The sequence below is a fragment of the Lipophrys pholis genome (genome assembly GCF_963383615.2).
Source record: "Lipophrys pholis genome assembly, chromosome: 15".
Classification (NCBI taxonomy): Eukaryota; Metazoa; Chordata; class Actinopteri; order Blenniiformes; family Blenniidae; genus Lipophrys; species Lipophrys pholis.
The window spans coordinates 15275770-15287842 of NC_137642.1; the positions used below are offsets into that span (position 1 = coordinate 15275770).

Consider the following 12073-nt stretch of genomic DNA (forward strand, 5'->3'; position numbering starts at 1 on the left):
CTCTACTGAAGAGAAGAAAGAAAAAAAAAAAGCTTCAACCATTTTTTATTTTTATTTTTTTCTGCCAGGGTGCATGAAACAGTTATATGTTATTTATAAATGTAATGTTTTCTCTTCTTGGCTCCCATGTGCACTTTAATAGTTAAGGTGCTTTGTGAACAAGCAGGAAATGCAGTGAAGGGAAGTGATGGTGAAGTGCCTCGAGAGTCAAGTTCGTGAAAGTTTAATGAATATTTAAGATAACTTCTCTCAGAAATATTAATGACCATTCTTTGTACGCAAGCTGCCCGATAGCTTCTGTTCAAGATTTACATTCAGAATCAATACAGGAAACAAGCAGTAAAAAAACAACACCCTGCACGTTCGACACACTCCATAACACAGTGCATTGTTCATCACTCAAACTCATTGTCAAGTTCCGAAATATTAAACCTGTTTGGAAATGAAGAAGTCAGTTGCTGCGATTGTTGTTTTAATTTTAAAAAAACTTTTAGAGACGTCTGTGTGAAGCGGCAGGTCTGAGTGAACAAAAAAGTAGAGAAATGTGTGCAGGAAAAAAGTAATACTCACTGTTGTTTTCTTATAATCTCCCAATCGACACACAAAGTGATTACATTTTAGGGGCGTGTACAACCGTTTGGCTGCCCCGAGTGGAATTGTATCTTCTGTTGACTTTTAACGTCTGCCACAACGAGACGTTACAGAAATGAGCCGTTCATCAAATGTTAATGAGTAGTTGCTTTTAGTCAGCTAAGAGTCTTTCTATTCTTGATTTCCTGAGATCGTTCTTGCAGCTCACTTCATGTCTTGGGGTATTTTTAGATGCTCTTGCATGCATACCGACAGATCTACAGCAATGTCCAAGAGACCTCAAGCTCAGGTGCTCAGCGTGTTTCTTCTCATCCTTGAAGGTCTGCTGATATATGCTGTCCAGTTTCCAAAAAAACTGCCTTTTATTTATTTATTTTTTACTTCTTTTTAATTCCAGCAGGCCTGCACATTATACGTCCCTGACTGTCCCCTGTGGAGGTCAACAAGAAACAATACAAATTAGGAGAGCTAACAAGTGTTATCTCACAATTGTTTGTACACATAGTAAAAAATAAATTAATGAAATACATAGATGCAGCAGGTTTTTTTTTTTTAAACCAAAGGGGACGTCTAAGTCCTGTTTCACTGGGTGCTTAACATGCAGTCACAGAACGGATCGTTGCGTTCAAGAATACAGCTTCGCTCGTCATAATCAGACAAAACATGCATAGAAATAAAAGAACTTGACTCATGCAGAACGCGAACGGTCGCTTATTAGAACCGCCTGACATACTGCTTCATTTTTAGTAGAGATGAGTTCAACTTTTGACTCATCCTTCCAAAAGAGCCATTGTTAGTCACACAATCCCTCCGGAAAATTCCTTGCCCGCCGTCACTTTACAGCAGCGGTGTCAAACATGTGGCCCACGGGCCAAATTCGGGCCACCAAGGTGTCTATTTTGGCCTTTGGTGACCTTTGATTAAGTTTCTAATCTGTTGTATTGTTTAATCTGATCTGTTATGGAGCAGTAAAAACCCGCTACGTTTAGCCGTGTAGTCTTAACGTCTAATGTGGCCCTGTGTGTATTTACGAAAACATACATGCTGCATCTTTCAACATGATCTTCTTGAAAAATTAATCGTAAGCTCAACTCATTACATCACTTACATTTTCAGAAGCAAAGAAAAATTAAGAGAGAAAAAAAAATTAATTGCAAAAACACGACAGGGTTTCTGGAGATATGACTATATTTTGCATCATAAAATAGCACATTTTTGGAAATTGAACTTATTTTTTCCTTAAACATCTCAACTTGTTTATGTTTTGTGAAGCACTATCAAATAAATGTGGACATTTCAATAATTGCCTCATGCTTCTTAGCATTAAAACTAAAGAAAATAACTGGAGTTTGTCTCTTTCCTCTGCACTTTCAAAGTGCTTATTGGCATCATTACAGTATGTTTCTACCTGGTGCTAATAGGCTTTAACTTCTCTTAAAAAAAAAACACATCATATATCAATATGTCTTGGTGTGCTTTAAGTGCTGACTTATGTGATAATGTTACACATAATTACAACTATCCTGCACTTATGCTACAGCCTTATTTCACTTTGTGCCCAAAAGACATACAGTTTGATCTGAAGGTGTTTTGTTGTTTTTTTTTTTTTTTAGCTCGGCAGGACTTTGTCTCGACGTCCACAGTTTCCCTGAACTGCCATTTCTTAATGACATTTCAGACAGTGGAAATTACAAGCTGGAGGTGCTTTGGTGTCTTTTTATAGTCTACCTGTGCTTTGTAGGCATCAATTAGCTTCATTTTCAGACCTACCATCACTGCCCTTGGAAGAGTCCTTGACTGTTAACGGTTACCTCGAGGTAAGTGTCGGGTCTGGAGTTGTCACTCAGTGACAATTATGAAGTCTTCACTTGCTTTATTTGTATCGCTCAATGCTCAACAAAATTGATAAAACTCTGAGACATTTCCAAGTTGAGGAGTTTAGTTTTCCTCCTCACCACAATTGCTTCCTTTTGTAGCTGTGCATTAAGGTTTCAAACATAACTCATATTTAATGTTTTTTTTTTTTTTTTTTTCTTTTTCTCGCTTTTGGCGTTGCAGTGGTTTACTTATTTCACTTCAAACATCAGCTGAATCTAATTCCACTGGGGGCCAAACTTGTGTATTGTTTTTTACAATGTTTGCGCTTAAACAGTGTGCAACATTATTCCGCGTCAGCACTTCAGTTTGCTATTGATTTAGTGAATTTTTCCCAAACCTTTTCATTGTTGTGACTGTGAAGGAAAGGCCAAGCGTTTACTGTGTGCGGTGTTTGTATGTACCTGAGGAGAAGCGTTGTTTTCCTGCTCCTCCGTTGCGGCACAGATGCACACCGATTCAGTTTCATGTCAGGATTCATTTCACAATCTTGTGCCGCGTGTCACTCCGTGTTTTTCTTCTGCTGCTTCTGGTTCTTTGCAGCGAATTACACAAATGCACAGCTAAGTGGAAATACTGTGTAATGCTGTTTGACGGAGTGTGGTGATATAATCTGGAGACGGATACATCTCATGGAGGTGATCTATAAGCTTCTTTTGTTAGGAATATGTTCTGTAGCCACAAATCACGCTCACACCAGTGCTCAATACGTTACTTAACAGGAAGTGAAATTGGAAAAACACAACTCTGGACCATTAAACTCGTCTTTTCACATGCAAGTCTAGCGCAGTCAATAATATGCAAGAAACTACATAACTGAATGAGGAGAGAGTCATTTGACTACTGTAATCCAATTACTCATCTGTTTTGGTGATACTCAAAGGTATCCGAGAGCTCGTGTAGAGTCGGAGTCGTGCCTGCTGGAAATGCTGTGCAACTGTGTTTTTACTGTCTGTTGAATTAGATTTCGAGAGTGAGTGAGAAAAACACAGATTTTTGCACCCACACACACAATCAGCAGCTTATACAAAATAACACTTTTTAAAAAAGTTTTTATGAATTTTATTGTAAGAAATGTGTCTGTGCATCGTAATTTAATTGACCCAAAAAAAAAAAAAAAAAAGTCACAAACTTAAACAATATAGCACTGTTTTTCAAATGTACTTCCTCTGGGGGCGCCAGAGAGCTGCAGAAAAGTCTTCAGGTCACAGTATGATTGTAGTCCTTTTAATTTTGAAAACGATGAAAAACACCCACACATGTTGGTTAAATCTATCAATTACTTTTTGTTAAAACACTTTTCTTACAAGAATTGTAAACCAATTAAAACTTAGGGAACAAAACCATTTGTAACAGTGACAGTAGTTACATAGTGTCCGTGAGGATTTATCTTATATGTCAAATAAAATAGAAGAACAGTTACACTTTGTTTTCATGGCTCCAAAAATCTGTTCACAATATTTTCCGAACTATTAAAAAATCATGTATCCAATTAAAAACAACCACTTGATATGAGACAAACCGTGTGTGTCAATATGTTCCAAGCGCTGTGAAGACGGGGGTTTCACCCTCCCACACTGACAATATTATCAAACTCCATGGTACCCTGTGCACACGATTGGCAAAACAACATAGTTTCGATTAATTAAAGCTGAGCTGCTTTTTTATGTGTTTAATTAGTTCGATATAATCTGTGCTGTCACTATAACATAACAAGTAATTATTAAAATCACAATCAAGCTTAACAAGCTCTCGGTATATTCACAAACAAATAATCTTTGATCAAATTTGATCAAATCATGTAATCGCAGCGAGAAAACTGATTTATTCAAGCTTGCAAGAAGTCTGGCACGTTATTAACTGTTATAAGAAGATGTTGTGTATCCGCTCTGAGCACACAAGGATCTCATTACAGGGAGAAGATGATCATGCATAATAGCGGCTCAAACACAGGAATGTAAAAAAAAAAAAAATTAAAAATGAGGTTCAGCTGTAACACTTCAGCCTTTCAATGAAGGCAAAGGCAGCTTTAACAGACTGGAAACGATAACAGAGGAATTTGCAGCTTTATTAATAATTTAGCAGCCAAACAGAGCTGGGGGCAGTCGCAGAGGGCTCCTCTGAACCCCTCTTAGCCATCGCCTGGGGCGGCACAAGAATATGCAAGGTGTTCCCACTGAAGGAGAGTGGCCTACTGTTTGAATCCTCACCGCTGTGAACGAGGGGGGGAAAAACACAGCAGCATGTAATTTTGAATGAGCATAGGCAAATTTACATTGAGTCCCCAGTGTAAAATCAAGTGGATGGGTTATACTCTGATGGAATACAAGCGAGAGCATTATTGAATCAACCATGCGTTCTGAATAAGCAAACTTGAGATTGTAATTGAATATCGTTGGGATTATTGTGCCACCCTTGTGAACATTGGGTATGAAGTGACGCTTGCCAGAATCCTTCCTAAACAGCTCCTAATGAAAATAGAAAAAGACTGGAGAGGTGGTTGTATTTGAAAACAGGTCATCATCTAATAGCATTAGAGAAGAAAATATTTCACCAGCCAGCTGCCCTGTAATGTGGGGCAATAGTGCCATCTTTTGGTAGCCGGCGACGGAAGCCCAATCGGACCTTTGAATTTAAACAAGCCCACCACACATCCGACAGCAGACAGACCCCACAGCAACTAACCCATAAATATTGATGCATATATTCTTTTAACTCTTTTAACTGTCTTTGCTTTGCAGACATCAACATAACCCGTGCCAGATTCAGCGGAAGCGATGAGTTTGGTTACACATCCTTTGTGGCTTATTCCTCCATCCCCAGCCTCAGTTTCTTCTACGAGTTCAAGCTGAAGTTCACACTTGCAAACAACTCATCCGCCCTCAGAGACAACCTGATGCTGTTTGCTGGACAAAAAGGACGAGGTGAGCCTCATCCTGACGACCACAAAGCAATTGAAAACGATGTGGATGGTGAAGTGAGAAAGAGAAAAAGTAACTTCTGACACATCCTCTTCGCTGGGTTTGACTTGTCAGACTTCATTAAGGGTTTTAAAAGGAATGTGAGTGCCATTTTGTTTCACCTGCTGTGTATGGTAATGCGATATCTAACAGATTTCCTCTCTCCTCTGAGATCGTCTAATCAAGAAGGTTCCCCAAGGATTTTTTCTTTCTTGGCAGATTTTAAGGCATTAATAATGGGTTTTCCCACAGCCTGGTAATTAGTTGATTTCCAGGAAAACTGTTATTGTTGTTGACTTTCCCACCAAAAAAAGACATGTTGGCATTGTGAGCATGTGATGAACACGTGAGACGCAAGTCTTAAAAGTAGTGAAGTTAATTGCATTAAGCAGACGCACAGTGCACAGTGATGCTGTCAGCAGCGATCGCGTTAAATTAGGATCTCCTTCCTGTGGGGTCACGTTTGGTAGCAGGCAACTGCTGTGCCAGTGTCTTCGGCATAGTTCTTCACAAGTGGCAGACATTTAAAAGGAGAAAGAAAAAAAATTGAAATAAATAATAAGACAAGACGGGATTGTGTGGATCTCCTGCGCTGGTTTTCCCTTGAGAGCATGAATCATCAAGGTGGAGGCAAAACATTACAAGAGCAATATGAATAATGAAATGTTTGTCGGGGGAGTGAGCCGCGCTGGAGGAGTGGTCCGGATTCAAAGGCAAAATGTAGGAATGGATGAAATATGAGCAACGCCAAAGATAATTGCTTTAATGATGTGGCATCGTTCATCAGTGTTAATTGTTTGATGGCTGTGATCAATTTTCACATAATTAAACAGGCAGAAAGGCAGCCCATATTATACTGTATGAAGCAGCATAATGTAATCTGAAATTCATCTGAATATAATTGTTTGTTATTCAAAATATTTGATTAAGATGAACAGTAGCAGTGAATCCAGAAAAGGGTGTTTCATAACTAAAGTTCATCACACTCATTTTTGAACTCTGGTGTGTTCTGTAGGTGACGACGGGGATGACTTCTTTGTGTTGGGGCTACGCGCCGGGAGAGTTGTGCACAGATTCAACCTCGGATCGGGGATTGCCACCATAGTCAGCGATCGACTCAACAACCAGATCAACATCCACACGGTTACGTTTGGCAGGTCCAAGAAAACAGGGTGGTTAAAGGTGATCGGATGAGTTCAAAACTTTTAAATGTTTTCTTTCTGCGCGTATTTGAATCAAACCATGTTTACAAGTCTTCAAAAAGCCTTCACAAGAAACAAAAGGGAGGACATGTAGAGGAGATATAACGAGCTCAGTTTCACCCTAGCTCTGACTTTATATCTAAGATATTTCTTTGACAACAAATAGTAGAATTAATTTTATTGGATGGTAAAAACCAACTGGTATAGTGACATTGAGCATGTGTCCCCAGTTTGATTCTGTGCTTGGGGGTGGTCTTTCCATGTATGTTCTCTCTCTATGTGTTGGTTTTCTCCAGGTATTCCAGTTTCCTCTTGAAGTCCAAAAAGATGCATTTGAGATTGATTGTGTACATCTGTTTGTTTTACAAATGACTGGCCTGATGATAAGCAAACAAAACAGGTGAAAACAAAGGAAATTAAAATACAAACAAATACACAGATCAGGGCAATTTAAATGATAATGGTAAAGTATAGCAGGACGGTAAATAACAAACCAACCAGTGACCCCTTGACATTTAGGTTTTACCAGGATACCCAGGGAGGTAAAGTAGTTTATTATCTGTGTGTCAACAATTCTTGGTTCCTTCTCCCAACACATCCCTTGTTCCGCTCGGCAGCTAAGACATACAGTATTATATGATTAACAGCCTTTTAATGTCAGACGAGTTTTTGTTCTTGCCACAGGAAGAGATTTACAGACAATACCCTTGTTGATGATGTATCACAGTTACAGTTACCACACAGATCCAAACACCTCCCAGTCAACAACAGCTGCACAACCAGACGAGCCTGAGCAGCACTTACCAAACACAAACCAATATATAACCAAAAGAACCGAGACGAAAACAGAAGTTGATCAATTTGACATTTTGGAAAATGGTGGCAGAAAAGCAACAGTAAATCCAGCGAAGCCCCGGCAAATCTTCCCGGAGGTGGCCCCACCCCTAGCCCAGGAGGGGCCCATAGGAGCAGGAGAAGGGACACAAGCCACCAGGCTGAGACCAGACAGGAGGGGGAGCCTGCTGTGCCCCAGGAGCCAATCCCCCCCCCCCCCCCCCGGCATTAAAAAATGTGGACGGTATAGGATCAGACAAGGAGCCTAAAAAGTCTCATCTTGCCACCCCAGGCTCTGCGTCATTGTCATTAACCCCTTTTGTTAAACATGGCGTTGTGATGTAAGGTAGGGGGGCTATGGGGGAGGCGGAGAGAATTCCCCTCCTTCGCTGAGGCCAGATTCCAGGATGGAAAATCTACAGGCATCAAAAAGCTACCAAGACAGAGGGCTGAAATCTCTGGAGACTCTGTGCCTTAAAGATATTTCGAGACAAAGAAAAAAACCGCTGTACTATAACGCAACTGCTGTGGCTAATAAGTCGAGATGATTGGGGGGAACTCTAAATCAATTCCAGGTTGTACCTTTTGTCAACTTTGGCAGATTGTTAAATGCATTGTGCTCCTGCCATGGTGGCCACACAGCTCCTGCTTGAATATTGACATTTTACTATGTCTTTCTCAGGTTGATGGGCAGCGTAATAAGACGGGATTGTCTCCAGGACCTCTGGTGGGCCTCAATGTTTTCAACCAGCTCTTTGTAGGTGGATATAATGAATACACCCCTGAACTGCTGCCACTTGGCTCCAGGTTCCGCCACAGCTTTCAGGGTAAGACCGCTTTATTACAACCCAGCACTCTATCTGCAGTCAGGACGGCGGGTCCTGGAGTTTCTCCCAGGATGTCTGTCTCTTTGTAAGCTGAGGGGAGGGTGTGTAATGAAAAGGGAGTTGCGGGCTCGGACTGTGTACGAGGCCAGAACAGAGCTTCGGGGGTTGATTGTATCTGCAGCCTGTAATCACTTCACACCCCATACAGTGCGTCGTGTGTAACTCCATTCCTCTGCTGATAAGTCACTCGAACAACGGTGGAAGCCAAATAATCTTTGTCATCATCAGCATCATTTATGCTTTCTCTCAGGTGACCCTGTGTAGGAATATATTGTAGAGAGCATTCATTGTGCGCGCTAATGTGTGGAGCTGCGAAGCAAAATTGCCATAACCATAATGATGACAACAGCTATGAATATCATCATAACCATATTCAGCAGTCTCTGCACTACAGCAGTGAAGCTTGTTATTATGAAATGTCATGGCTGATCCATTTGGGATGAACAGAAAAGCTTTTTATTTTTAAGGACCAGAGCCGTTTTGTGTGTTTGCTTTTATTTATCGTCATTTAATTCATTTTTCTGCTCGCCGACGAGACCTTCAGAAATCAAATCAGCTGCGATGGCGCATTAGTTCACCCGTTGCCGTATCGGCCTTTGATTGTCCCCCGTATTGGTGAGCACTACCTGAGCCGGGCGACACCGGTGGAACCATAACCTCTCTACTCGGGGATGTAATGAGAACTCATGAGCGTCTAATCAGATCTGTGTGACCTTCCTCCAGCCCTAATCATGATGGCTGGCAGTGAACACACTGATAATGCACTTCACTCCCAGTTATCAACAGATCCACACTCCCCTGTGGAAAGGTGGACGAGGAGGTTATACGGCTGCTCAGAGGAGAGAAAAAAAAAAATCACTTAGTCAACTTCATCAAATAAACAGTTTTTGTGTCTGTTTTTTTGATTTTAATCTCCTTTGGCGTAGAATTTTCTTTCGTCAGACTTGCGAAAAGACATCAACACTTTCTTCTTATCCAAGTTTTTTTTTAATTTATCTGATTTGAAACAAATGTTCCTTATTTTTATTTTATTTTTTTTCCCTATGACAGGTGTCATTACTCCAGGTGTCTATCAGGCCTCATACAAGATGTGATGTGTGCACGAGTTTAAAACAAAACAGCAACAACAACAAGAACAACCATCTTTTTCTCATCTTCCTCCCGAGTCTGCTTTGCTCTTTCAATGGTCTGTGTTTGCAGCACCAAAACCATCACTTGAATCTGCCAAGTAGACAGCATCATGCCATGAATATTCATGAATGAGCATGACATTTCCCCTGCATCCTGTTTATGCCAATGACTAATGCAGCAGAGAGATGGGAGTCTGCATGTGCAGATGACTAGCAGGGTTGTGTTCAAGCCTTATATTTATAGAGGGGCCCCGCACTCTGCAGGTACAGGCCAAAGCAAATATTGTCTTGGAAAAAATGGGATTGTGAAAGCAAAAAGCAAACACGGTGAGGGAGATTCGTGATGACAAGCGGCGGAAGAAGTTGGATTTAAAACGCCGGCGTCTTGGATGCGAACTGTGGGGAAGCGAGAGATTTTAATTCCTTCAAAACCCGGCAGTTATCGTCTCAGAAACTCTGCTGGATTTATGTTTGTGTTCCTGATGTCAAAACGCCACACTTGTCACATGATGAAATAAACAATCATAAAAGAAATACATTTTGAGCACGGCAGACCTGGTGAGAGGTGTTTTCCCTTCACGTTGGGATTATATAAGAGGCACAATTCAGATTTTACTTTAGTTTGTGCACCTTTTGTCTGCATAGCAAAGGAAATAGAGAATAGTATATCTTGTATTATAGTTCAGCATCAGACCTGCAGTTTTATTTATTTATTTTTTTCACTCTACCGGTGTGTTTGTTCCTGTGACAGGGTGCATCTTTGACATGCAGTTTCGCACACGAAGAGACAGGAAGTTTCAATTAATGGCTCATCCGGCCTTCGGGCGCAGTGTGGGTCAGTGCGGCGTCACCCCCTGCGCTCACGTTCGCTGCAGCCACGGAGGGACGTGTGTGGACTCCGGCTCGTCTGTGTAGTGAGTGAATTTCTGATGATTTCACTCACGGTCAAGACACGTCAGAGTTCTGCTCGGTGTATCTCTTCTCTATGTATAGACTTAAAAGTCAGCTCCACAGAGGTAGAGGAAAGGAAATTTGCGGTGTTTTACAAGCTTCCTCCAGCGTTTCACTGTGTCCGCCTGCAGTTGCCAGTGCCCATTTGGATGGAAGGGAGCGCTCTGTACTGAGACCGTGTCTGTGTGTGATGTGGAGCACAGCCCCCCTCCTCTGTGTGCCGACGGCTCCACCTGCATCCCTCTGCCCAATGGATATACCTGCCAGTGCCCCCTAGGGACTGCTGGAGTGTACTGCGAAAAAGGTTACCTCATTAAACTTCTAAATTTTATTTATGTGATTTTTTTTTTTTCTTTTTTCTTAAAGCTGAACTGCCAAAGAAATACCCTACTTTAACAAGAGTCCCACAATTGCTGTGCAGATGGAAAATTATTCTTCAAACAGCATAAAACAATGCACCAATTATCTAAAGAATATACAGTGATGTTACACATCCAATTAAACCAGAGAACATTGGCTACATGAATATATTAGCCCTTTTTTTAATGCTTCAGATACAACTGAAAGATCAAGCTATTGTATAAGTACTAACTAATCCATGTAGCATCATCTTGTCATTTTATCTCACACAAACATTAATAAAATAAAGACTGCTCACAATGTGGGAATATAGGGCTGTCTATTTTTTTTTAGTTTTTTGTTTTTGGGAAAAATCTAAAGATATTGCAATTAGGTTTTGAAGGATTAAGAAAAAGTTTAAAAGTGCAGGTTCTGAAAGGTACACAAGTTCACATGTTACAAGGACTAATGAACATTTAACTCTATTGATACATGATTTCTGCTTATGACATTTTTAGCTTTTTTTATCAAGCTGGTGAGGACGTATGCACACAAACAAAACACATCTATTGTTGTAAAATGCAGTTCATCAGCATGGATACATCAATTTAGTTAACTATTTTAGCTGATTATTAAAACTAGATTTTTTTATGAAACTATGAACTCCCTTTTAGGTGAATTTATTTATTGGGAGACATTAAACCAGTGTTATGAATGTATTGAGTAATAGTTAAAAGTAAAAAAATTATTACTCAAGTAAAGTACAAAAAAATCCAACACAAAACTGCTCATAAAGCCACAGCATCATTGTTCAATTATTTCTAACAGCCATGCTGTTGTTTTTCCTCCCAGCTGTGACAATCAGCGATCCATACTTCAGTGCTAACCAGTCTTCATGGATGTCCTTCCCTCTCATGAGCGTTCGGCACAGGACTGCTCTGCAGCTGCAGTTCCAGCCTTTATCACCTGATGGCATCCTTTTCTACACTGCGCAGCACCTCAGTGCCAGAGCTGGTGAGGACACATCAGCATAAAGCACATGATGCGCATATTACATGTAACAAACAAGAGATGCGGCTTCATTTGGCAGATTTTATAGAAAACTGTGATGTATTTGTAAGCCCTGGTTATAGATCAGGTTACTGTTTTCTGTTCTTAATCTGGATTAACATCGCCCTTGTTTGCTGCATGTGTGTTATAGTAAGCATTCAAATTATGGATTATTGTTTCTGGTATCTTGACCTCTCTCATAATTCTTTTGTTTGCTCATTTTGTGTGAAAGCACTTTGCGGTACTGCAGCAGG

General features: G+C 40.6%; 1 protein-coding gene across 1 annotated transcript in view; it reads left to right on the forward strand.

Moving 5' to 3' along the window:
- eys (eyes shut homolog) overlaps positions 1 to 12073 on the forward strand; it is a gene marked incomplete at its 5' end in the record, with an annotated part of 173350 nt that overhangs the window by 158894 nt on the left and 2383 nt on the right. Inside the window, 6 exons of the mRNA XM_080481589.1 lie at positions 5208 to 5390; positions 6442 to 6608; positions 8145 to 8289; positions 10231 to 10393; positions 10562 to 10734; positions 11622 to 11783. Of these exons, the coding sequence (XP_080337715.1) occupies positions 5208 to 5390; positions 6442 to 6608; positions 8145 to 8289; positions 10231 to 10393; positions 10562 to 10734; positions 11622 to 11783 (993 nt within the window). The remainder of the gene's footprint in view (positions 1 to 5207; positions 5391 to 6441; positions 6609 to 8144; positions 8290 to 10230; positions 10394 to 10561; positions 10735 to 11621; positions 11784 to 12073) is intronic.